The 25,706-nt window shown below is 39.0% G+C and overlaps 1 protein-coding gene across 5 annotated transcripts in view; it reads right to left on the bottom strand.

Annotated features, from left to right (window-relative positions):
• ABCC4 (ATP binding cassette subfamily C member 4) overlaps window positions 1-25,706 on the bottom strand; it is a 252,819-nt gene that overhangs the window by 82,349 nt on the left and 144,764 nt on the right. For 4 of the 5 annotated variants that reach the window (XM_007667967.4, XM_029073687.2, XM_029073683.1 and 1 more), the window contains one exon: window positions 12,686-12,765. The exons of the other annotated variant lie outside the window; for it this stretch is intronic. In XM_007667967.4, the coding sequence (XP_007666157.2) occupies window positions 12,686-12,765 (80 nt within the window). The remainder of the gene's footprint in view (window positions 1-12,685; window positions 12,766-25,706) is intronic. 5 annotated transcript variants of the gene reach the window in all.

Below are 25,706 nucleotides of genomic sequence, written 5' to 3'. Positions count from 1 at the left end.
TTCAAAGCTCTCCTTCACCTGGCCCCCTCCTACCTCACCTCCCTTCTTTTCTTTCACAGTCCATCTGTCCATTCGCTCCTCTGCTGCTAACCTCCTCACGGTGCCTCGTTCTTGCCTGTCCCACTGTTGACCCCTGTCCCACATCCTACCACTGACCTGGAATGTCCTCCCTCCTCACATCCACCAAACTAACTCTTTTCCCTGCTTCAAAGCCCTACTGATGGCTCACATCCTCCAGGAGTCCTTCCCAGACTGAGGCCTCCCTTTGCCTTTGCCCCTCCTCCCCTCCCCATTCTCCCTACTCCCTCCCCACAGCACTTGTGCATATTTGTATATATTATTATTCTATTTTATTAATGATGTGTACATATCAATGATTCTATTTATCTTGATGGTATTGATGCCTGACAACTTGTTTTGTTTTGTTGTCTGTCTCCCCTTTTTAGACTGTGGGCTCATTGTTGGGCAGGGATTGTCTTTATCTGTTGTTGAACTGTACATTCCAAGTGCTTAGTACAGTGCTCTGCACACAGTAAATGCTCAATAAATATGATTGAATAAATGAATAATTTCTTCAGGGTTCAGTTATCTTCTCCTGTTATCATTTTACCTTCTTAGAAACTCATCCACTACCGCCTCCATGCAAATTATTTCCAAATCAACATTTCAAATCTCCAAATCACACCTGATCTTCAATGCCCTATTTCCTCCTGACCCGAAGATATTCTAAATCATGCAACAGCAACAGGGACCAAATATTACCCAAAAAGAACTCAGTATCATCATCCACAGCATTAATGAGCACTTGGTTATATCCTTCCCTAAGACCTTTTCTCTTTCAAACTTTTCCATTACAATTTATAATACCACCATTTACCCTGCCAAAAAAACCTTGCCAACATTTTGCCTTCTTTAACTCCTTACCCTCATTTACTTGATGCATTCAATCTGCCTCAAAGATCTCCTGGTTTCATGAATTTCATGAATATTCCTCTTCTTGACTGCTCAGCTTTCTTTGCTTTGGTGTTTGCTTTCACTGACTCCTAGATGGACTATTGTGCCATATCCTCAGTCTTCTTGCCTCCAACCTCTCCTCTCTTTAGTCTTTCATAAATGCAATGGAATGTATTGGGAGCTTACTGTGTTCAGAACCCTGTACTATGTACTTGGGAAAGTACAATACAACAGAGCTGGTAGACTCATTCCCTGCCCATAAGGAACTTACAGTCTGGAAGGGGAGGCAGACATCAGTATAAGCAAATGAATTACAGTTGTGTTCAGAAGTGCTGTGAGGCTGAGAGTGGGATGAATACCAAGTGTTTAAGGCATAGAGATCCAAGTGTTTATGCGACACAATAGGGAGAGGGAGTAATGGAAAAGAGGGCTTAATCTGCGATGGTGGATTCTTGGAGGAGATGTTTTTTTAATAAGGCTTTGAGGGTGGAGAGAGTGGTGGCCTGACATATGGGGAGGGTGGAGTGCAGGGGAGAGTTCCAGGTCAGAGGGAGGGAGTAGGAAAGGGGTCAGGTGTTGCTCATATCGTCTTTCTAATAATCAGAATGCATCACTTCTATCTTTAAAAACTCCTGACAATCAGCCACAAGGATCTCAATCAGCTGACTCACTTTAACATATCTGTTCTTTCTTTATGCTATGCCTCCCTCTGCCCCTCAGACCCAAGCTGGTTATCTTCAATCCTCCTAAACAAGCCTTCTGTGAGCTCCAAACAATTTCTTACACTTTTCCCACTTCCTAAAATACTCTTCCTGCCATAATTACACCAAATCACATCAATTCCCTTCTCCAAAACTCTTTCCCCACCATACGCTTATCAGATCTCTTCCTCTTACTTATCCATTCTTTTGTCCCACTACAGCCCAGGTTCAACTCTTTGTTTTTCTTAATCAACTCACCATGCCTTATTGCCATTTCTCCTATCTCTGGCCACTCACTCCCATTCTTCCTAATGCCTAGAACTACCTTCCCTTTTCAAATCTGCCAGACAGCAGCACTCCTGATATTCAAAACCATTCTGAAATTATCTGAAATGTTTTCCCTTATTTATTTTTTTCTTGTCCCCAAGATTACTGCCCATAACTATGACCTCAGAACTTGAACTCTTATTACAAGCTTTAACCCTTATGTATATTTCAACTTACATTGTCTTTTAAAACACTTTTCATTCACACAATTTTTCCAATTTCTTATTCTAATTTGAAATCTATTTTTGTTTATTCTCCCACTAGTCTGTAAACTCCTTGAGGCTGGAATTCTATCTTCTACTGTACTCTCCCAAATGCTTAGGACTGCATACAATCAGTGCTTTATCATTATTATTGATTGACTGATAGGCATCATGCATATTATTTGCATATACATTCCAAGCACTTAGTACAGTGCTCTGGACATAGTAAATGCTTAATAAATACTATTGAATGAATGAATGTTCATGTGTATATGTGTGTGTGTGTGTGTGTGTATATTATATATATGTGTGTATATATATTTGTATATATGTGTGTATGAAATTTTATATGTATATACTAAATTTCTGCAAGCAGAATGGAAGAGTGGTATTGTGAGGGATGTAAGAAAGGCTAGAAAGGGCCTATACTAATTGCCTGGTACAAGGATGAGGGGAAAACATGCTCAACATATGTGTAACTTGCAGTTTTTGGTGGTGGCAGTGTATGCTTTGCAGTGGTTTGAAGGGGCACATACGTTTTAGCGTGGCTTGCAGCTGCAGAGAAACCACATGTGGCTTGTGGAAATTCATGGCAATGGTTTCCCGGATGTAACTAATAAAAAACTGGAGTACTGAGGCATAGAGTTTGGCGTGCAGGAGGGATGGGAAAATTGTTTGGAGAGGTTGAGTGAGAGAGATGAACTGAAGATAATACCAAAGTACATGCTTCTTTGAAAAATCCAGAGGAGAGGCAAAGCCCTAATAACATCATATCTTCTTAAAGGGACCTTCCATGACTAAGCTCCCAGTTCCCCTATTTGCTTCTCTTCTGTGTCAGCTATGCAGTTGGGTAGTCCATAAGTACTTTGATATTTACCAGCCCCACAGTCCTTATGAACATATCCATCTGTAATTTACGTCAGTGTCTGTCTCTCCTAATTTGTAAAGTCTTGTGGGCAGGGATCATGTCTACCTACTCTGTTGTATTGTTTGCTCCCACATTCATAATACAGTGCTCTGTACACAGTAAGTGATTAATAAATACTATTGACTGACTGGGAAGATTGAAGCTGGGTGTAACCAAGGAACCATTCTAAAAGCTACTCCACCTAATTATTGTTTTGTTGATATATGCTTTACTGTTGATTAATTACAGAACTTTATATTCTTTTGTTCTAAGAGCTTGCATTCTTCCAGCTAGATTATGAGCCCCTTGAGCGACAGGGACCAAGTCCAAATTTGATTTTCTTAAAATCACCACAGTACTTAGTACAGTGCTTTGCACATTTTAGGGGCTTAGTATATACAAAACTTGCAGTTTGAGTCCAATCGTTATGCTTGCACAATATAGAAGAAACAGTTATTTGAGTTCCAGAATTTCTAGCTACACCCCTACCCCTCCAAAGCACTGATGCTGTTAAAAGTGCAATCACTGGTAAGATATTATGGACCCAAGGATTTCTATGTCCAGCTCAGAGAATGGGGCTGGAAGCACTGTTCTGAGCACTTGAGTAATTATACATATGAGTGCAATGATTTCATATATAGAAATGACAACACATATATTACCTAGTGTAAAAATAATTTTTAGTTTCCTGTAATTGCTGCATGGAAATTAAAGTCACGTTATTGCACAATGAAGTACGGCTTGCCTCCCAAATACTTGATGCTTTTTAGAGGTGGAATTTAATAGAAAATTGCCCTAAAATGAAATTCCTACAAAAAGGTGACAAAGCAAATCTATTTCAATATTTTCTTAAGACACAACTCAAGGAGAGAATGTGGTTTTAAAGTACTGAGTGAAATGGTCATTTCTTGAAAGCTAGACTCCTCATGAGCCAGAATCTGATTGTTTCAAAATCACATACCTTGAGGTGTCCCTTACAGTTCTCTGCAATAATGAAGTCTTTAGTTCATGGAACAAAATGCATTTTTGTGTTGCAGGAACCAGCAAATGACATTTTAAAACAAAAACAAAATAAGCTGAGCAAGGTGGTTCACATGCAGGTTAATCTCTATACTACAATGATTATGAGACCAAACTTAAGAACAAAGAAATGAAAGAAAATACAATCTTATTTGCTTAGTGGTTTTCCCTAGCTAAATTAAAAGTCCAACAACACTCTGTGTTAATTCATTCAGTCAATTCATTCAATCATATTTATTGAACACTTACTGTCTGCAGAGCACTGTACTAAGTATTTGGGAGAGTACAATACAAACAATAAACAGACACATTCCCTGTCCATAATGACCTTACAATCTGGGGACGGTGGTGGCGGAGATAAACATTAATATAAATAAATTACAGATGTGTATAAGAGAGAGGGAAACATGAGCATGTTAAATGAAAACAAGTCTAAAAAAGTAATTACCACTTCAATATTAAGAATTATGAAGTGCTCAGAGAATTCAAGAATTGTCCATAATAATCATCATCCAATATTTACTGTGACCACATTTGTTCATTCATTTATTCAATCATATTTATTGAGTGCTTACTATGTATTAAGCTCTTGGAAAGTACAATTCAGCAACAAATAGAGATTATCCCTGCCTGAAGTGGTCTCACATGCATAGCACTGTGTGTCAGCCACTTGATTACTGAGGATACTTGAAGAAATAAAATATCTCTTGCTCCCAAATAGTCTGTAGTGTAAAATGGACTTTCACCCTAACAGAAACACACCCTTCTGGATGCTGGTCCTCACCTCCCTTCATGTTGTCCCATCAATCACCCTGAGGACTTCTGCATATACTGCTTTTTCTAGTCCACTTATTATTTATGCATTTTATTCATCTTTTGCTTTCCTTACATTGTTACTTCATGCATATTATTAATGTATATTAATAGAACACTATTAAGTAAACTAACTGTGCTCATGTAACCTATCTCTCCCAAGGGTGGAGACCATGTCTTTTACTATGTGCCAAGCACTGTACAAAGCTCTGGGGTTCATACAAGATAATCAGGTCAGCCACAGTCCCCGTCCTACAAGGGATTCATAATTTAAGGAGGAGAGAGAACAGATACTGAATTTCCATTTTACAGATGAGGAAACGGAGGCACATAAAAGTTAAGTGACTTCTCGCAAGGTCACACAGCAGGCAAGTGGCAGATCAAGATTAGAACCTAGGTAGTCTTATTTTATTGCATGTTCCCAAGCTCACAGAACAGTGCTCTATACCAGTAGGACCAAAATAGTTATGCTAATGACACAACAAATCCTGAGTCAAACAACAGTAAGAGAGAGCAATAAATCAGGCCCACAAAGTATGTTTGCTATTGCTTTTCAAAATACATTACAGGAGAAGTTCTTGCTATTACAAAATCATGTTTTCTAATTATTATATTCTCCCAAACATTTAGGACAGTGTTCTGCACCTAATAAGTGTTCCCCAAATACTACTGATTGAGCCAGCTCAGAAAGGATATAGGTCAGAGTACAGTACTTTAAAGAGAGCATGGATTACTTAAGATATAGGGAAATCCATTTTTTAAAAAAACAGATAGAGGAATATTTTTTCAGGATTTTTCTTAAGTAGCATTTATCAGAAATACTCTGATAAAATGCAGGGATCTTTTTTTTATGCCATAGCTCTATTCCTAGAAAGTAAATAAATTGAAAACTAAAACTCTAGTTAACTAGTAATATAAGAAAGATTTTCTTATTGGGTCAAATTGGGTAATTCATTTTCTGACTGATCTTGGAGAAAGTTTCTTACATTTCCCTAACTGTGGCATAGAAAATTTCTCCTTTCAGAAAGAGAGATACAGGATTCTCTTAAAAGATCAATTTCTTATTTCTAAGAAATTTCTTATTTCCTTACTAAAACTGCAAAAAGATCATGAGCTAGTCTCTGCTTGAGAGAAATGAAGGAGAAAACTGAGCTTACCAGAATTTATACTATTTATAGTCCCAAGGACTCTTTAGAAAATTTCAAATGCATTTTTTTGCCAAGCTTCTACTCACATTGACACCTATTTCCAAAATTTCTCTCATTCATTCATTCATCATTCGATAGTATTTATTGAGTTCTTACTATGGTGGAGAGCACTGTACTAAGCGCTTGGAATGTACAATTCAGCAACAGATAGAGACAATCCCTGCCCAATGACAGGCTCACAGTCTATTGGGGGAGATAGACAAGCAGAGCAAAACAGAATGAAACAAAAACAAGATAACATTATCACGATAAATAGAATCAAGGGAATGTACACCTCATTAGCAAAATAAATAGGGTAATAAATATATACAAATGAACACAGTGCTTAGGGGAGGGGAAGGGGGGGAGGAGAGGAGGGTGGAGGGGGAGCTGAGGGAAAAGGAGGTAGCTCAGTCTGGGAAGGCCTCTTGGAGGAGGTGAGCTCTCAGTAGGGTTTTGAATAGGGGAAGAGAGTTAGTTTGGTGGACATGGGGAGGGAGGGCATTCCAGGACAGCAGTAGGACGTGAGCCAGAGGTCGATGGCAGGATAGGAGTGAACGGCGGACAGTGAGGAGGTGAGCGGCAGAGGAGTGGAGTGTAAGGGGTGGGCAGTAGTAAGAGAAAAGGGAGGTGAGGTAGGAGGGGGCATGGTGATGGAGAGCCTTGAAGTCAAGAGTGAGGAGTTTTTGTTTCATACGGTGCTTGATACGCAACCGCTGAAGGTTTTTAAGGAGAGGAGTGACATGCCCAGAACGTTTCTGTAGGAAGATGATCTGGGCAGCAGAATGAAGAATAGACTGGAGTGGGGAGAGACATGAGGAAGGGAGACCAAAGAGAAGGCTGACACAATAATCCAGTGACTTGCCTGAGTTCACACAAGAGGAAAATGGCAGAGCCGGGATTAGAATCCAGGTCTTCTGCCTTCCAGGCTAGGGCTCTTTCCACCAGGCCAGGCTGCTTCTCCTTCCTGTGTGTTTGTTATTATATATCTAAAACATTCACCTATTTCCTAGTAACACAGGTGATGCTGTGCATTTAACTTTCCCTAATGGAAAACCTACATTGGAAATGCAAATCTTCAATTTAAGATGCAAGACCAGGATAACTGAGAAGTATTTAGTATGGGCCAGAAAATTAAGCATGTTAATCCCTGTCTAGTATTTTTAACAGGATTTCATAATTCTACAGACATTAGCTCTCTCATTCAACCCACACATCCAATCCGTCACCAACGACTGTCGGTCTCATCTTTACAGTATCGCCAAGATCCGCCCTTTCCTCTCCATCCAAATGGCTATCGTGCTGGTACAAGCTCTCATAATATCCCGACTGGATTATTGTGTCAGCCTTCTCTCTGATCTCCCTTCCTCCTGTCTCTCCTCGCTCCAGTCTATTCTTCATTTCACTGCCCAGATCATCTTACTGCAGAAATGCTCTGGGCATGTCACTCCCCTCCTTAAAAACCTCCAGTGGTTGCCCATCAACCTCTGCACGAAACAAAAACTTCTCACTCTGGGCTTCAAGGTTCTCCATCAACTTGCCCCCTCCTACCTCTCCTCCCTACTTCCTACTGCCCACCCTGAATGCACCGCTTTTCTCCCGCTCATCTCACCGTCCCCCGTTCACGCCTATCCCACCATCGACCTCTGGCCCACAACCTACTGCTGTCTTGGAATGCCCTCCCTTCTTACCTCTGCCAAACTCTCTTCCCCTCTTCAAAGCCCTACTGAGAGCTCACCTCCTCCAAGAGGCCTTCCCAGACTGAACTTCCCCTTTTCCCTCTGCTCCCTTTCTGCTCCCCCTTCACCTCCCCTCAGCTAAGCCCCCTTTCCCCCCTTTCCCTCTGCTCCTCCCTCTCTCCCTTCCCCTCCCCTCAGCACTGTGCTGATTTGTATATATTTTTATTACCCTGTTAATTTTGTTAATGAGATATACATTCCCCTGATTCTATTTATTGTGATTAAGTTGTCTTGTTTTTGTGCATCTGTCTCCCCTGATTAGACTGTAAGCCCATCAATGGGCAGGGATCGTCTCTATCTGTTGCTGAATTGTACATTCCAAGCACTTAGTACAGTGCTCTGCACATAGTAAGAGCTCAATAAATACTATTGAATGAATGAATGAATTAGGAAGGAATAAAGCTAGGTCCAAGATGGCAGGAATTGTGTCTGCTTAATCGTGTTTTTGCCATGATCAGTTAGAAACATAATATATATTTACTGATAATAATGATAATGGCACTGTAAGAAAAACCAACTGTGCTACCTCAGTGCTAAATGACATCATATCTGAATTACTGTGAAATTAAATAAACAAGATATATGAACCAAAAATATAAGTCAATATCATTTTAGTGGGTTTTATCTTGAATTTATATTAAAGTTTGAATGTTCTGTAAATGATAAACTAACCACGGTGAACATTAGTTTCCTATTGGTTGCACAAACTGCCTAATTTATAATACAGAGTAACTTTAGGCATTGGGACAATTAGGTTCATTATGTTAATTACCAGCAATTTTCTTCCAAAAATGATGTTCAACAGAACAGGCAAATAAAGCCCTTTATCCCAGAATAGAGATAAATTAAGTTTCCATCAGCATTCCATATTTTGGCTCATAAATTTCCAGGAATAAGCAACAACATATTCTTTCTCCTAGTGAAAAGGAAATTCTCTCTGACCTAAATCCATAAACTGTTAGGTGATGGAAGGAGTCTCCTGCCCAGAATGACAGACAAGGCTCAATCCTAAGGCTTCAGAATCAAGAACCTGGACAGAGGAATTGTTTAGAGTGATAATTGGTAATGGGCATGCAATATTATTATTGTTTTATTTGTTAAGTCAATCACTGCTTTAAGTGCTGAGGTAGTTACGAGTTAATCAGATTGCAGACAGTTTCTGTCCCACTTGGGTTTCAGAGTCTAGGTAGGAAGAAGTAGGATTTAATCTCCATTTTACAGTTGAGACATTAAGTGACTTGCCCAAGGTCACACAGCAGGCAATTGGAAAAGGTGGGATTAGAATTCAGGTCCTCTGTCTCCCAGGCTCCTGCTCTTTCCACTAGGCCTTGGTGCTTCTCCTGGGAGAAGTTTAAGTGAAGAATGTTCTAAGGACACAAATACTGCAGCAGAGAACGCAACAAAAATTACGCTAAAGATAGACTAACTAAAGATACACTGAAGATTCCATAGATCCAGTTTTACCCAGTTATTTCTGGACACCTAATCGTGAGTATTTTGATGATACTACCTGCTGTCAATAAATATCTGGCTGTAGAGAAACTTAGAGCTTAAAACATAGTTTTAGAATTTTATTGAAGCTTTAACAATTGCAAATCTCCAAACTGGGGCTAAAATTACAATTGGTTTTTAGTTCACGTACCATGTGCACCCTCAAAAAACTGAAGTAGTAATAAAAAATTCCACTCTCTGAGATTGGAACCACACTAAATAAAGCAAAGATAGTTACAAGAAAACCACCTAAGGGATGTGCAATATGAATGAACAAATTGCTTCCATTTCAAATTTATTCTAAGACTTTTTGAAAAGTGACTGTCTACACAGAGACACTAATAAAATCGACAGCAATTTTAGATTTGCTCAACAAGCTCTACTCACTTCTACTTAAGGACCTGTAAATGCAGGTACGTAAGGCTATGAAGGGAACAATTTTGTAAAATAGATTGCTCTACCCTTATTGCCACTTTTGTCCCATATAAACCCACTGGGCTAAATTTACAGCCTTCAGAAGGAGAAAGTTTACTCCTCAAAGTTTGCTTTCTTTCAATTACCAAAGGACTGGGTCCAGACAAAATCACCATGGAAAAACTCAAGCATCAGATAAATTCAAGAGGGTCCAGTTGTCATTTGAGTTTGCCTTTTCAACTGATTACCTACCTACTGCAAAAATATGTACACCAATAAACCCAAATAGGTATCTAAGTCTTGCTAGGTATCTAATTCATTACCAGAATATTTTGGTCATTACTAAAGGGGTTTTTTCATCTATTTTGAGACAAAAAGTGAGTTGAATTCAACGTATTCAACTTTGAAAACTAGTTTTCATGCAATAATTGTCTACTGTAAAATTCTGTTTGCTTTAGAATGTTCATGGTCTCAATAAGGAGTCTAAAATATCATCATTATTTGAAAATACTTAACCTGGCCTTTCCTTCTCAGTAATTAAAAACCTCAGAATTTAGTAAGATATCTAAACACAGATTGAATTTGTGTGGAGGAACAGATTCACTTGCTAATAATATAGTCAGGGGGCAGAATACTTCAAAATTATTCTAATGATAGTTCAGTAAAAAGGTCATTTATTGAATGCAAATCCTCTCCATAAAGGCTTCTACCCACAAAGTAAAATGAACCAGTTACTGCATTGTTTATTAAGTTTCACTTGATTCCTCCTGACAACCATTTAAACAATGAATGTTGGGAAATGTCCCTCAAAGAATCAACCACAATGCTAGGGATCAGGGCTTTTATATTTGGCTAATACTGTTTTAAAAAGGAGAAAATATTTCTTCCTAAAAGGATTATGGGAAGCTTTATTAGAGACACCTGCAAACAAAACAAATGACAAAAGATCTTTATCATAATTGATAACTGAGTTATTCTCATACAAAACTATGCTTGCATGGAGACCAGTAACATGATAGATACACTGTGCTATTAAAATCAATGAACTAATTGGCACTACTGGTAGTGTAGGGTGATAGATGAAAGTTTCAGGTAAAGGTACAGATAGGGAACAACATACCCTCTAGGCAGATTAATAGCTGAAAGTCAAAGTTTAGGAAGACCACAGCTAATAGCTCTCATTAACTTGTCTCCCCCAATACTCACTAAAATAATTTAACCTGAAAACTGAGTTTAGAAAGCTATTCTAAGCAAAGGCTAGTGGATAGAATTCTGGTTTTTAAAACATTCCTAATTCACAGTTTCACATAAAATGTCTTCTCTTTTCTTTTATTCAACTGAATTATATCTTCAAATAAAACAGGAAACTTTAACTTGCAATTTATGAAGTGAAATAGCTGCTATTACTTGTTCAGACAGACTTCAAATCAATCAGTGGAATTTACTGAGCATTTACTATGTGCAGAGCACTGTACTAAGAGCTTGAGAAGTACAATATACCAGAATTAGCAAATTCAGAAGAATCTGTCAAAATGAATGTGTGTTCAAAATAATCAAAATTATTGCCTAAAATAAAATTATTCTACCATGTAATCCTTGATTAATTGGCTTTGGGGAGACTGCAAGGTGAAAGGTGACAGTGAAAAGTGACCCTATTTCCTGTTAGTTTTCAACTAGGTAACTAACTGAAAAAGCTGACAAATATTTTCACGTGCATCCCAAAAAGTTTTGGCTTCTCTCCCAGCTATTTTTACATATCGGACTATGTATTATCTCTAAGATTCACTTTTATGTTTCAATTTAAAAGCTTGATTATCAGATATTTTAAGTATTTTTAATAAAAGCCTTTGGTTTTCTCTAATAGTGGTTCCAGGACACTCCCTGTAGACTCTTACGGCATTCTAATGCTATGTGGGGAGCAGGCCAAAAAAAAAAAAGTCAGCTCGCTATAGATTACATCCACAACACCCTATTACTGAAATCAGGTCAGAATCACAATCATAATGTCCATCAGCATCTCCAAAGAAAGAGGTTAAAAGCACTATGGCTAGCTGTGCCTTCATAAACAAATCAAAAAGATAGTTTAAACTTTCGATGGATTTATTTCAAGGGAAAGAGAAACACTTTAGAAATGAAGAAGCCCCACTACTTACTTTCCTCAAAGACAGCATGAAAATGTAAAAAAAAAAAATATATTGCCACAAAGTCCTATACTTGGAATAAAGGGATAAGATGTCTCACAGCACTGGAAAATTGCATGCAATAGGCAAATCCTTTTCAAAGATTTCTTTGGGGATCGCTTAGACACCATAATACTTTCAGCAATTAATTTATGAAAGCCCTGCCTACAAAAAGACATTTGCTAGTGAAATTTTGATTCCAAACTCAATTGTTGGCCTTTAGAGATTTTGTACCTGTAATAACTACTTTCTTTTGTTCCTAATGACACCATATTATTTTCACCTTATTATTACTAATCTTTTCTTTGTATGCAACCACACCTGTTTTTGTCCCAATTTGGTGCCGTAAATATTTGGTCTTTGTGGCAATACAATGCATAATTTAGTTAATCTAGGCTATCTTTCCGTGCGAGTTGATTGTTTCTGTATTATGAAATGTTCACAGTACAGCAGAATGAATGCCAGATACCTGGGAGGCAAATCAGGAGTAATTTACCCAGCATGTAGCTGCTATGAACTGAAACCGTGACACGAAAGCAACTTATGTGTAGCCACTCCTGCACGCCAGTTATTACTCATGTTAACTTACACTAAGACTCAAAACCACACCTTCCTTTTACAAACAAGACCTTTTATTAAGTTAAAACTAAACCCTGTCAGATGAATTGTTCTTTTTTGTTTTCTTTTGCTACAGACAAGGCTTAACAGACTACTACTGTTCAAGAATTTTAACACCACAATAGCACTACCTGTATGAAGTCTAGAAAAGTCAGGGGTAGCAGGTCATCCAAATGTCCAATGTCCTTGGAGAAGCGATTTAAAATTCTCCCTTTAAAAGCAAGAGGAGAGAAATTATTTCTATCCTCAGATAAAATCCTTAGGAAAAACAATCCTCAAGCAAACCAAAATGATGTTTCAAATGTACACGTTTAATAGAGTTTAAATTCACCTGAAATAAATCTATCAGTGACAAACAAAAGAAAATAGCTGACTTGGGTGGAATAACACCACCACAAAACAGCGGAGGATTTTAAAAACATGGCCTTATTTTAGGAAAGAAAACCACATAGGATAGGACATTGGTACACCAAAAAGCAAAAAATTTGCTTTTGTATTTCTGGGACTCCAGTCCAAGTACAAAATATTTCTGATCTCATGAACAAATGCACAAAGATCAAACAAAGAATCAAAATACTTTTGCATAATATATCAAAATTGATTCTGCTAAGCAATCCCCTAAACAAGAAGCCCACTCATTTGCATGGTTTTCCAGTTTAATAGAGTGCCCCAAAGACCTAAGGGCCTTCCACTATAGGAAACATTGGAATTCTGCCACTGTGAGAAACAGCACTGCCTAGTGGAAAGAGCACGGGTTTGGGAGTCAGATGACCTGAGTCCTAATCCCAGCTGTCATTTGCTTGTTTTGGGCAAGTGGGCAAGGTACTTATCTGTGACTCAGTTTCTCTTAACTGTAAAAGGGGGATTCAATACCTGCTCTCCCTCCCCCTTAGACTGTAAGCTCCTCAGAGGACAGGGACTGCGTCAAACTGATTATCATATCTGCCCAATGCTTAGTTCAGTACTTGGCACATAGAAAGCACTTAAAATACACCACATTTCAATAATACCACACTTGTATTATTATTCCAAATAGTGAGTTTGCCTTCACAGAAGGTTAATTTGACATTGTTGCACAGTCTGGTTCTAACAAAAACTTTCTTTCAAGCAGTGAAAGATAGAAACAGAAGAACATCCAAGATTATTTAATAAATATCATTTCTTACTACTGATAGTTTTAGTTCAAGAAAATCTGAAGAAATAGAACAAGATAAACATCAGAGATGGCTGATTAAAATTAGCCTTTAATATATATCTGTCCTCTCAAATTTCTGAATAACTTAGCAACAATAAACTTTGATTCAGGAAACACCTGAAACCTAAACAACTGCTTTATCAATGTTCTCTGCATTTCTTTTAAATGTACAACATTCACAACTTTGTCAGTCCAGAAAGGAATCATGATCAGAACAGAATGTGGCTTTGAATAGGCAACTTTTTCTCCACTCCTCTTTCTGACTTATTTTAGGAAAATAACAAAGAAAGTTAATTCTCCTCTACATGATTCAGACTCCTAATCTAAGTGTAGATTTATGGAATAATCCCCCCACCCCCTTCCACTCCTTACCTTAAAGGTATATTCTGAAAATTAATGATATATGTCTGTGTATTCTCTTTCAGTGCAGTGCTCTCCCCACACTGTGTTTAATAAATACTATTACTACTATTTGTAATGTGCTTTGTGATCCTCATGACTTTTACTAAATTGCGAGATCCTTGAAGGCAGGATCTTGTCTTCTAATTCTGTCAAATTGTATTCTCTCAAGTGCTTAGTACTATGCTTTGCCACCCCCAAACCAACCAATCAATAGCATGTATTGAGCACTTACTATGTGGAAGTCACTATAATGAGCACTTGGTGAACAGTAGAATTGTACTCTATTGAGAAGCAAAGTGGCCTCGTGGATAAAGCACAGTCGGGGACATAGCATACGTCATTATTCATGATTTTAAATTGCCCTGGTATTTGTGATGAATAATATGTAAGGCTACAGATGCATTGCTTCCTAATGCTTGTTCTTAGCATTATTTATACAACTCTTTCATTTTAAAATGGTTACTGTTATAGACCTGGAAGCTGGAACCAACATGTTATAAATAAGCATCTCAGTTTCTCTCTCTGTGAATTCATTCTCTCTCTCTCTCTCTCTCTCTCTGTCCCCACAATGACCACCTGTGTGTCCCCCCCCAAAAAAACCTTGGGTCACCGCTTATTCCCTTCATGGTTTCCTAATCCCTAACCTGTATCTGATTGACATTAATGGAGATAGTTCTAATCATGAATTGCATTTCTTTTGCCCACTTTAATGTGAATCCATTATATTGTTAATAATGATATCAATGACTTACCAGCATTTAGCAACTATTTAAAAATGTGGCCAGTGTATAAATATTACTGGAGAAGAGGTCCTCACATAAGTCAGAGTTTGATTCTTCTGACCAAGGGAAATAAGCCCTGAAGGGAGGTAGGTCCATGTGCTGTTTTCATGGGACTGCCAAAGCTTATGGGAACACAGTGGTTAGCTACTAATAATTTGGCTACCCAGTAGCTGGCATGATACAAATCCTCATCTAAGAAAACCTTAAGGGACTCCTATTCTTATACTGCTGGTCTATTTGTAATTTATTTTATTGTCCATCTCCCCAGATTCTAAGAGTTCTTTTCAATTCTATTTAGTATTAGTTAAGCACTTACAATGTGCCAGGCACTGTACTAAGCTGGGGTAGATACAAGCTAAACAGGTTGGACACAGCACATGTCCCAAATGGGGCTCACAGTCTTCATCCCCAATTTACAGATGAGGTAACTGAGGCAGAGAGAAGTTAAGTGAATTACCTAAAGTCCCAAAGTAGACAAGTGGCAGAGCTGGGATTAGAACCAGGTCCTTCTGCCTCCCAGACTGTGCTTTATCCATGAGGCCACTTTGCTTCTCAATAGAGTACAATTCTACTGTTCACCAAGTGCTCATTATAGTGACTTCCACATAGTAAGTGCTCAATACATGCTATTGATTGGTTGGTTTGGGGGTGGCAAAGCATAGTACTAAGCACTTGGGAGAATACAATTTGACAGAATTAGAAGACAAGATCCTGCCTTCAAGGATCTCGCAATTTAGTAAGGAGTTTTCAATCTAGAGGTACTCTTTCAATCCTGCTCCGCCAGCTGGGGGAATTGATCTTGTCCTGAGAATGGAATTCCTCTTGGAGGAATATTAATCATTAAATATTTGGGAGAGGTGAACATCCACAGTCAAGTTTTAAAACCATGGAAGAACCAGCTTTAAAGATTATGTCTGAACTCTTGTTTTCCCTTATACCTTCGCAATTATGAGCAAATTAGATCATTTTAAGATGTAATTAAACTGCTTCTCAGCTACTTCATCATAAAGAAAACCTAAATCATTGGGAAGGCAACATTTCTCTAAAAGAAATCTCACAAACTGCTATACTTATTAATTCAATATTATACAGAATGCTGGGCTAGAATCAAAAATAGTCTATCTTTGAATTCTAACCTATTTTCATCATTACCATTTTCTTCAACTTCTACTTCCAAACAATTAAAGGATTGCTATAAAAAAAGGAGCTCTATTAATTTCATCCTACTTCATATTTCCCTCCTACTTGATAGTTCCTCTCCTCCACCTCATAGCTGGACTAAACAACCAGGAACCCCCCTGCCTTCCTAGAGTGACACTTAGGGCCTCTGCTTTTGACAATGCCCTGTCCGTACAAGGCCATGGGGTCTGCATTGCAGAATAGAGCCTCTCAACCCATCTGTTTACCATGGCCGCACAAACCCAGCAGTTATCTTCCCACCCTCCCACCTCGACATCCAGGGCCTTCGGCACCCCCCTCTAACAGGCCACCAGATTAGAAATCCAAACTGGCTCTCCTCTGCATCACCCAGAAACTTCTAAGCCACCGTGCCCTATACTTCCTTGACAGGTGAAAGAAAAGGAGCCAGGAACTGGTGCCACTCCCACAAAACCTGAGGAAGAGTGTGGTGATCACTGTTATAGTGGTCATTGTGGCTGTGGTTTTGACTGTGGACTCTGAACCTTGAAGAGCCTGGAATTCTGCTGCTCTAGCCAATGCATCCCACTGCTTTTTAATTTTTACTTTCCAAATGTGGCATGTCTTTATGTTACTTTAGCATCTTATTTCAACTCTCCTGATGGGTCTGTTGTCAGTCCCTTCCCCTCTCCTTTTTAAGAATGTGAGTCCCTGGGTATTCTTTCCTAGCACTTAGTACAGTTCTATCCATGCTGTAGGCACAATAAAAACTCTAACTTTTAATACCTCTATTTAAATTCTAAAGGTAAACTCTGGCAATTAACCCTTGAAGATTTTGAACATGCCTCAGTGAAGCTACTCCTCGTCAAACAAGTTGGACTCCAGCTACATGACTTTTCTATTGCCTCATGGGGGATGATTATTCCACATCATTAAAAACCAACAATTTATTTGGAGACTCAGAGAGCTCAGACCAGAGCAGACTCTGCACCCCTTAACCTTAGAGCAGGAGAAGTCTTGCCACATTATCTACCTATAGATAGGGAGAGAGGAATGGGATACAGAGTTCTGCTTTGGCTTTGTTCCCCAATCCAAGTCGCTAATCCTACTTCTGGAGCATACTAGTTTTCGCACTAACCCACTATGTGTCTTTATTAGTTCTAGATTAAATTCACTCAGTTTTCAGCTTCTGTTTTATTGTTTTGTTTTTTAATGGTATTTTGTTAAGTGCTTACTGTGTGTCAAGCACTGTTCATTCATTCATTCATTCAATGAATGAGAGAAGCAGCGTGGCTCAGTGGAAAGAGCACGGGCTTTGGAGTCAGGGCTCATGAGTTCGAATCCCAGCTCTACCACTTGTCGGCTGTGTGACTGTGGGCAAGTCACTTAACTTCTCTGGGCCTCAGTTCCCTCATCTGTAAAATGGGGATTAAGACTGTGAGCCCCACGTGGGACAACCTGATTCCCCTATGTCTACCCCAGCGCTTAGAACAGTGCTCGGCACATAGTAAGTGCTTAACAAATACCAACATTATTATTCAATCATATTTGTTGAGCACTTACTGTGTGCAGAACTCTGCGCTAACAGTTTGGGAGAATACAACACTAAACAGCCACATTCCCTGCCCAGAGTGAGCTGGGGTAAATACAAGATAATCAGATTGTGTCCAATCCCTGTCCCACATGAGGCTTATACTCTAAGTAGGAAGGAGAACAGATACTGAATCATTTTTAGTTGAGGAAACTGAGGCCCAGAGAAGTTAAGTGACTTACCCAAGGTCATACAGCAGGCAAGTGGTAAAGCCAGATTTGGAACCCAAATCCTGCTTTCTAGGCCCGTGCTCTTTCCACTAGGCATTGCTACTTCCCACAACGCTTCACATACTTTGAAGAATACAGGTTAATTATAATAATTGCATTTATTAAGTGCTTCTGTGTGCCACACAATGTATTGAGCACTGGGGTAGATATCAGATATTCAGATTGATCACCATTCCTGTCCACATGAGGCTGCAAGTCTAAGGGGGAGGGAAAACAGGTTTTGAATCCAGGTCCTCTGATTCCCAGGCCCATGCTCTTTTCACTAGGCCACATTTCTTATCGATTATCCCAGAACATATATGGTGTTTTCTTCAGTTTAGTTTCCACAGAGTTGTCATAATCCATTCTTCCCTACAAATACAGATGGCGTTAAATTGAAAGGACCTGTAAAAAATGAAATTATCTCTGAATATACCTAATTAACCGGCAAGACCATCTAATGTAATGAAATGACAAGCCCTAAAATAGGAGAGAGAAACAGTCTGTGAACATGACTGAACTTGAAAACAATAGGCCCTCCCACAACCCGCCCTATGTAAAGTGTGCCCTGGATATGGATCAGCAAACGCCCATATCTGATAGCCAGGTCTATCTACAATGCATGTTGCTAAAACCTTGGAACTTTCAACTCTTGTTGCACAAAGCTGGCTGTGCTATGATAAATATCACTGCACGATCCTCTCGAGAAAGCATGCGGTTCAAGAAGAAGTATAACTTACATCCTCGAATTCCATTACTGATATCAGTAAGAATCACAATGTACACACTAGCAATAATCAATCTATCATATTTCTTGAGCACTTACTGTGTGCCGGGCACTATACTAAGCACTTGGGAGAATACAATATAACAGAGTTGGGAGACATATTCCCTGCTCACAACAAGCTTACAGCCTAGATATTGTTAGATACAAGAAGCATATGGTTTATATGAATTGCAGGGGCTCTGTGTACTTATTTACTTTTGGCCAAACTCTTTAACAGATAATTCCTTCATTAAGATATCAGCAAATTCAGTACTAGACATCTCCATTAAGTGTGGTAATTAACAACAATAAGTATAAAATATGAAATTTTGCAGAATGTGAATATTTTTAAAAGGAAAAAAAAGCCATGTTGTCTATCTTGGCTGTTTCATTAATAGTGCTGTGGATAGGGAACATGTCTACCACCTCTGTTATACTGTACTCTCCCAAGTGCTTAGTATAGTGCTCTGCACAGTAAGCACTGAAATTAATATGAAATAATTGATTTTATAAACATACTACCATGTTAGAAAAATAAAAATAATAATGATGGCATTTGTTAAGCACTTACTATGTGCGAAACACTGTTCTAAGAGCTGGGGGATACAGGTGATCAGGTTGTACCACATGGAGTTCACAGCCTTAATGCCCATTTTACAGATGAGGTAACTGAGGCTCACAGAAGTTGTGACTTGCCCAAACTCACACACTTGACAAGTGACAGAGCCGGGATTAGAACCCATGACCTCTGACTCCCAGGTCCGTGCTCTTTCCACTGAGTCACACTGCTTCTCCGATTGTATTCATTTGTCTACACCAGGAATTGAATGTAGTAGAATATTTATAGAGTAGCACACTCCATGTTTCTGTATACAGAGATGAATGCTTTTCACTGGAATTTGTAAAAGTACTCAATTACAAAGATGCACTGTTCCTGTTTCTTCAAAAATGAGGTTATAGAGCATCATGGGCTGAGAGATTCAGTTTCCCAAACTAAACTTAAAAAAAAATATCTAGAAATTGCTGTCTGTTCTATTTTTAGGAAATTTCTTCATACTTGGGCTGATTAAACAATCTGTTCAACTTCAGCAGCTACATGTATATTATTACACCAAATAATAATCAGAAAATATAGTGTTCTTAGCTTTCTTCTGAAGTAATTAAATAGCCATTCAACACCAATTAATCAGAGTTAAATAAGGATCTGTCAGGGAAGTGCTATGTACACATTTGAGACTATTTAATGGTCAAATACTTGGCAGTATCTAAGTTAAACAATGATTCATTAAACCTCCCTTGCCACACAATGGTTAGGTTAAACTTGGAGTGAAAGAATCGAAACTCTTTTGTTTTGAAATAAAAAGACATCAAACTCAGTGTGAGATATCCTTTTCTTCTTAACTGAGCAAACTGTTTAATTGCATGAATCAGAATGTATTCAGGTGCTCAGAATCCACTTTTGCTTTGGCAGGTGGTTGGTGGTTCCACGGAGTACTGTTGATATGCAGAGAGCTTCAGCCAAATGAGAATACTTGACAATACACCACACCTACTTAAAATGTTTATTCAGACTGAACAGCAAGAAGAATTACATCCACACTGGATCTGAAGCTGCACCCTATTCACTACATCAGGCACTACGGCTCATTTCCCCAAGGGGAGGTGACTGTCCTCTAGAAATACCACTGAGAGTAGCATAGAAAAGACAATTGGAATTTCATCATTATTGAGATAGCCCATTTAGTTTATTTTGGTAACTTGGTTCATTCTGTGTATCAAATCATGTTTTTCCACCTCGCAAAGCTGACTTTAAGACCTACATTGAAAAGTTACTTTAATCCTTCCTCTATCACAGATTCTAATTAATTAGATTAACTTTTTCCCTGGAACAAGGATTTCAAGAGGAAGATGTCATTTGTCCCTAAAGTGACACTAAGAATTTCAGTAAGGCAGGAGCATTTGTTAATAATTGTTAAGTTCTTATGAAGCATCAAGCACTGTACTAAGCAGCGGGGAAATACAAGATAACCAGGTCTGACACATGGGAGCCCCTAGCTAAGAGGGAGAACAGTACTGAATCCCTATTTTACAGATGAGGAAACTGAGGTACAGAGAAGTTAAGTGAGTTGCCCACCATCTCTCAGGAGCTGAGTGTCAGAATTAGGATGAGAATCCAGGTCTCCTGACTCCCCAGACCCATAGTCTTTCCACTAGGGATGCTGTTCATAGTAGAATTATTATCTAGTGTAGATGCTTGGGATAGAAGTTTTGTTGATTTTGTTTTTAATCAGTAATGTCTTCCTCTGCTATCAACTCACATTGAAAGTATGATGTTTGGGACTCATCCTGAAAATAAATATGGACTTTATTGGCAAAGGCCTAGTGGATAGAGCAGGGACTGAGAGTCAGAAGGATCTGGGTTCTAATCCCAGCTCCACCACTTCTCTGCTTTGTGATCTTGGGAAAATCATTTCACTTCTCTGTGCCTCAGTCACCTCATCTGGCAAATAGGGATTCAGACTGTGAGCCCCAGAGGGTACAGGGACTATGTCCAACCCAGTTTGCTTGTATCAATCCGAGCACTTACTAGAGTACCTGGCACATACAGCTTAACAAATACCACCATTAGGTTGCATTTCAGATGGAATTGGTCCTTAGAAATAGGAGCAAATAATCTTATTGCATTTGATTGATTACAATATGTTATATTTATTACTCCTGATACCTTTCTCCCCCTGCTCTGGCAAAACACTTGCCCCACTCTGCCCCCCACCCCCTGGCTCCCACTTAAGACACCATTTCCTTCTGGCCCATGATGCTTGGGACCCCTAAATCCAAGGGGCAGCAGGTGTGGGACAACTGTGGATTAAGGATAGGGCTGAACCACTAGTACATTCCCTGGACTCCTCTCCCCAGCTTTGTCCCTCCCACTCCCCAGCATTAAGGTTCCCAGGTGAGGTGGACTGATAAAGAACCATCTGACAGAGAGACGGCAGGGATGGCAAGGACAACAGATGACAACAGCAGGGATGACAGGAATGATGGGCAACAGGGACGATAGCAGGAGGATCAGTAGGGATGATGGGGCAAATTGTGTTTTAAGAACATAGCACAGGCAGATCGGAGGTTCCAAAACAAGGGGCCAGCTTTGCTGGGGCAGAGTAGGGTGGGTTTGGGTTTGTTTATTGTATTTGCTAAACACTTACTATGTGCCTTTGAAAGCACACAGTATACTTGTTGAAGACACATCTCCAAGAGACTTTCCTTAAGCCCTCATTTCCTTTTTTCCCCACTTTTTTCTGCATCACCCTGACTTGCTCCTTTATTCACCAACCCCCACCCAGCCCCACAGCACTTATGTACATATCTTTAATTAATTTGTTTATATTAATACATGTCTAACCCCTCTAGACTGTAAACTTGTTGTGCATAGGGAATGTGTCTGTAATATTATTGTGTTGTACTCTCCCCAGAACTTACTAAGTGCTCTGAAAACAGTAAGTGCTCAATAAATACGATAGATTAATATTGCCAGATACTGTACTAAGTGCTGGGGTAGATAAAAGCTAATCAGGTCAGACACAGTCCCTGTCCCATATGGAGCTCACATTCTTAATTCCCATTTTACAGATTACTGAGGCACAGAGAAATAAAGTGTCCAAGGTCACACAGCAGACGAATGGCAGAGCCAGGACTAGAACTTCCAGGATGTGCCCATTCCACTAGGCCATGGGGTGTTGGGGACATGATGAGGAGGGGTCATGGGATAGCCATGGGGACATACTTCAGAAGAGAGAGCTAAATTGAGATGGGAAAGTAGGAGGAAGACAGGACGACTTTAAAGAAAGAAAACATTTTTAAAGGTTTACCTGCATGATAGATGAGAAACAGGGATATTTACATTGTACTTATCAATGACTGCTGGAGAATACGCCCTCTGTTGCTCAAGCAATTTTTTTCCATGCTGCTCCGCTAATGGTATAAATTGGTAACAGACATTACACATGTTTCAGCTACACTATGACATCTAATAATTGAGTGAGAAAAGTCATACGGAGTCTATGCACAAATAAACCATAGCAAAACAAATTTTACTGCAAATACGAGCAGTTTTACAGTATATCAAAGAAGTGTCCGAAAATAGATTTATCCGTATTAAATGCTGACAGAAACTAAATATTTCAGCAGCATAATAAATGACATTTTAACACAATCATCAAATCAATAAAGTCATTAACAATAGATGGTATCCTTTAAAGAAATGGTGAGTTTTAGAAGGAAAAAAACTATCTTTGGTTAAGCCTAAAAACATCTTCTACATAGCTGACAATTACCAATCTACTCTGTCTTTTCTCCCATGCTCCTACAAAGAAACGACTATAGGAACCTTATCTTTCCACATATGTATTTAAGCATGTAAACTGCCATATGAACTGCTAGCTTCCCCACAGGCATCCTATAAATATAAATGGGAAAATCTGCCCCATTTTTCTCATCGACTTGAAACTGACAGAATATTATCACTTTTTCAGACTCTTGCAAATAGGGCTGGTAGTCTGGGGGCAGAAATGTGCTGAGATTATAATATCCCTTTATCTAAATTGCCATGGTGTAACAAAATTCCGGTGGGGTGCTTCCCAAACTCATTTACTACTTGAAAAAGACTTCTTATGCCTGGGCTGTCAAAGAGAAAGCAGGAAGGGAGTTAAGAAACTGAAGGTAAATCTGAGCACAGCTTATGTTTGATCTAATTTTCAAGTATAGGATTAAAGTGGGGGAAGCCTGCCAAAGAAATGGGGTGAGAAGAGACCAGTAACAATGGAACATACACTTTTGCTTGCAGGATCGACTGGTTGATTCCAGGAAGTGTTACCCAATGACTCCAGATGCTGAGTCTCGGAACACTCCCATTCTTTTAGTTGACAGCATTCTGTTCTAGCTGGTATGATTTATGGTTTAAAGAAAATAAAGGAATCAAACTTCATAGCTAGCACTTTCTGAGTCTTTTATTCCAACTCTCTATATAACTGCTCTTCACTTTCAGGGATGATGCTGGACTTCTTTAGGAGGGTTTATTTACCAACACCAACTGACAATCTGGGCATTCACAAAAATTAGGAAGCGACTGAGCAAGAAATGGTATGAGGTACATTTTGAAAAAATGTTTACACTCATTATCACTGCAATCAGTCTGAGGGATAATCCTGTAGTCGGTTCCTTGTTAAACTTGAGTATTGAGAGGAGTGTTGACATATACTTTTCAAATCATTTAGTAATAATGATAATAATAATGATGATAATTGCGGTATTTGTTAAGCGCTTACTCTATGCCAAATACCGTACTAAGCAGTGGGGTATTTACAAGATAATCAGGTACGACATGCGGCTCACAGTTTAAATAGGAGGGAGACTAGGCATTGAATCCCCAGGGACTTGGCCAAGGTCATCCAGCAGGTACATGGGGGAACTGAGATTAGAATCCTGGACCTCTGACTCCCAGGCCTTGGCTCTTTCCATTAGGACACAGTACTGCTCTTTAAAACCTTTACATTTAGGTTAAAAAAAGAGGAAGACCATTTAGAGCAAGTCTATTTCCCTTCTCACGCATAACCAGCTATGGGGTGTGGGGAGAGGTGGGAACTAAGTAGGTAGGCGCTCTATTCTAATGAGAACAATTCTAGACCAGTGAGGTCCCTATCCTCACTGCATCTATCTAGGGTACCTCATGGACAAACTCTAAGGGCCAGAAGGCTGGAGGAAGATGAGCCATTACCTTATGCCCACCTCTTGTTGTCCTGGGATTCTTGGACCTATTCTTGGGAAAATATAGGGAAGAAGAAGATAAGTAGGAAACAGTTGAATGGTCCTTCAGAACTGAAAAAAAGCTCTGAAATCAGTTAGAAAATCCTAAAGTGGGTAGCTTACAAATAGTTAACTGGCTTTCTACTGTGCTTTAGCAATTCCATCCTCAGACACTGCTCTTGCAAAGGGGACCCTTTTTATTTATAAAAGCCCAGCTTGTTTCTCAAAGAGGTTCTGTGTGGAAACCAGATGTGGGCCTGAGGGAGAATGAAAGCAAATTGAAAGATGTATATATTTTTTTAATTTGTAAAAATGTACCTATGTCAGACTTTCTGGATACATGGACCTGATCAAATGGTATTTATCACATCAATTTATGACTAAAGTTAGGATTCTTAAAAAAAAAATATATATGTAGCTTGGTTCCAAAACATCCCCAATGAACAAAAATTAAGTTATTTTAAAAGTCAAAACTTGCCATTAGTGGGATGAACTATAAATATGTACACACATCACAACATACATATATGCATTATATACTATATATTGTATTTTATATGTTTGTGTATACATAGATATATATGTAAACATACACCCACCAATGCCAAAACCTTAGATGTTGGCGACATATTTGATATCCATTCTCCCTACAAGGAATGCCATTTTAATTAATGGAAAAAGGCTCTTATTATTGAAAATATGTTTGAATGGTTCACAAATAATGAGTAATTCACATCCATGGAAACAGTCTCCAGAGAGTGGCAGGAAATCATCCTTCTGCCTGACAAATACCAGCAATTCAAGACACAGAGGTTTGGGCAGACTCAAATATGACCTAGTTTACTATAAACTCACTGTGCTTTTCAATCATAATTTAGTTCTTCTCTGCATCTGTATGCCTGCATTTGAACTAGTGCAAAACGCTCCCTGAACTATCCCCTATGGGGCCTCATCATCAGTTGGCACTGTTCTTCCTAAATTTAGCAAAGTACCAGCATTTCCACGGAATAGTGACTTCAGACTTTTCCTTTGTCCATATTACATTTTGATGGGTCTAATTGCAATCTGGCCCAAACAGTTCACTTTAGAAGGTGACTCGATTGTAAGCCCATCGAAGGCAGGAATCGAGTCTACAAACTCTTTTGTACTGTACTCCCTGAAGTGCTTGGCCCAGTCCTCAGCACACAGTAAAATTGTAACACCTCAAAGAATACAGTGGATTGATTAACTGATTGAAAGCCACGTAATTCTTTGTTGTGACTACATGA

The sequence above is a fragment of the Ornithorhynchus anatinus genome, chromosome 10 (assembly GCF_004115215.2).
Source record: "Ornithorhynchus anatinus isolate Pmale09 chromosome 10, mOrnAna1.pri.v4, whole genome shotgun sequence".
NCBI classification, from domain to species: domain Eukaryota; kingdom Metazoa; phylum Chordata; class Mammalia; order Monotremata; family Ornithorhynchidae; genus Ornithorhynchus; species Ornithorhynchus anatinus.
The sequence above is the reverse complement of the archived record's forward strand: the minus strand, read 5'-3'. Positions and strand labels throughout refer to the sequence as shown.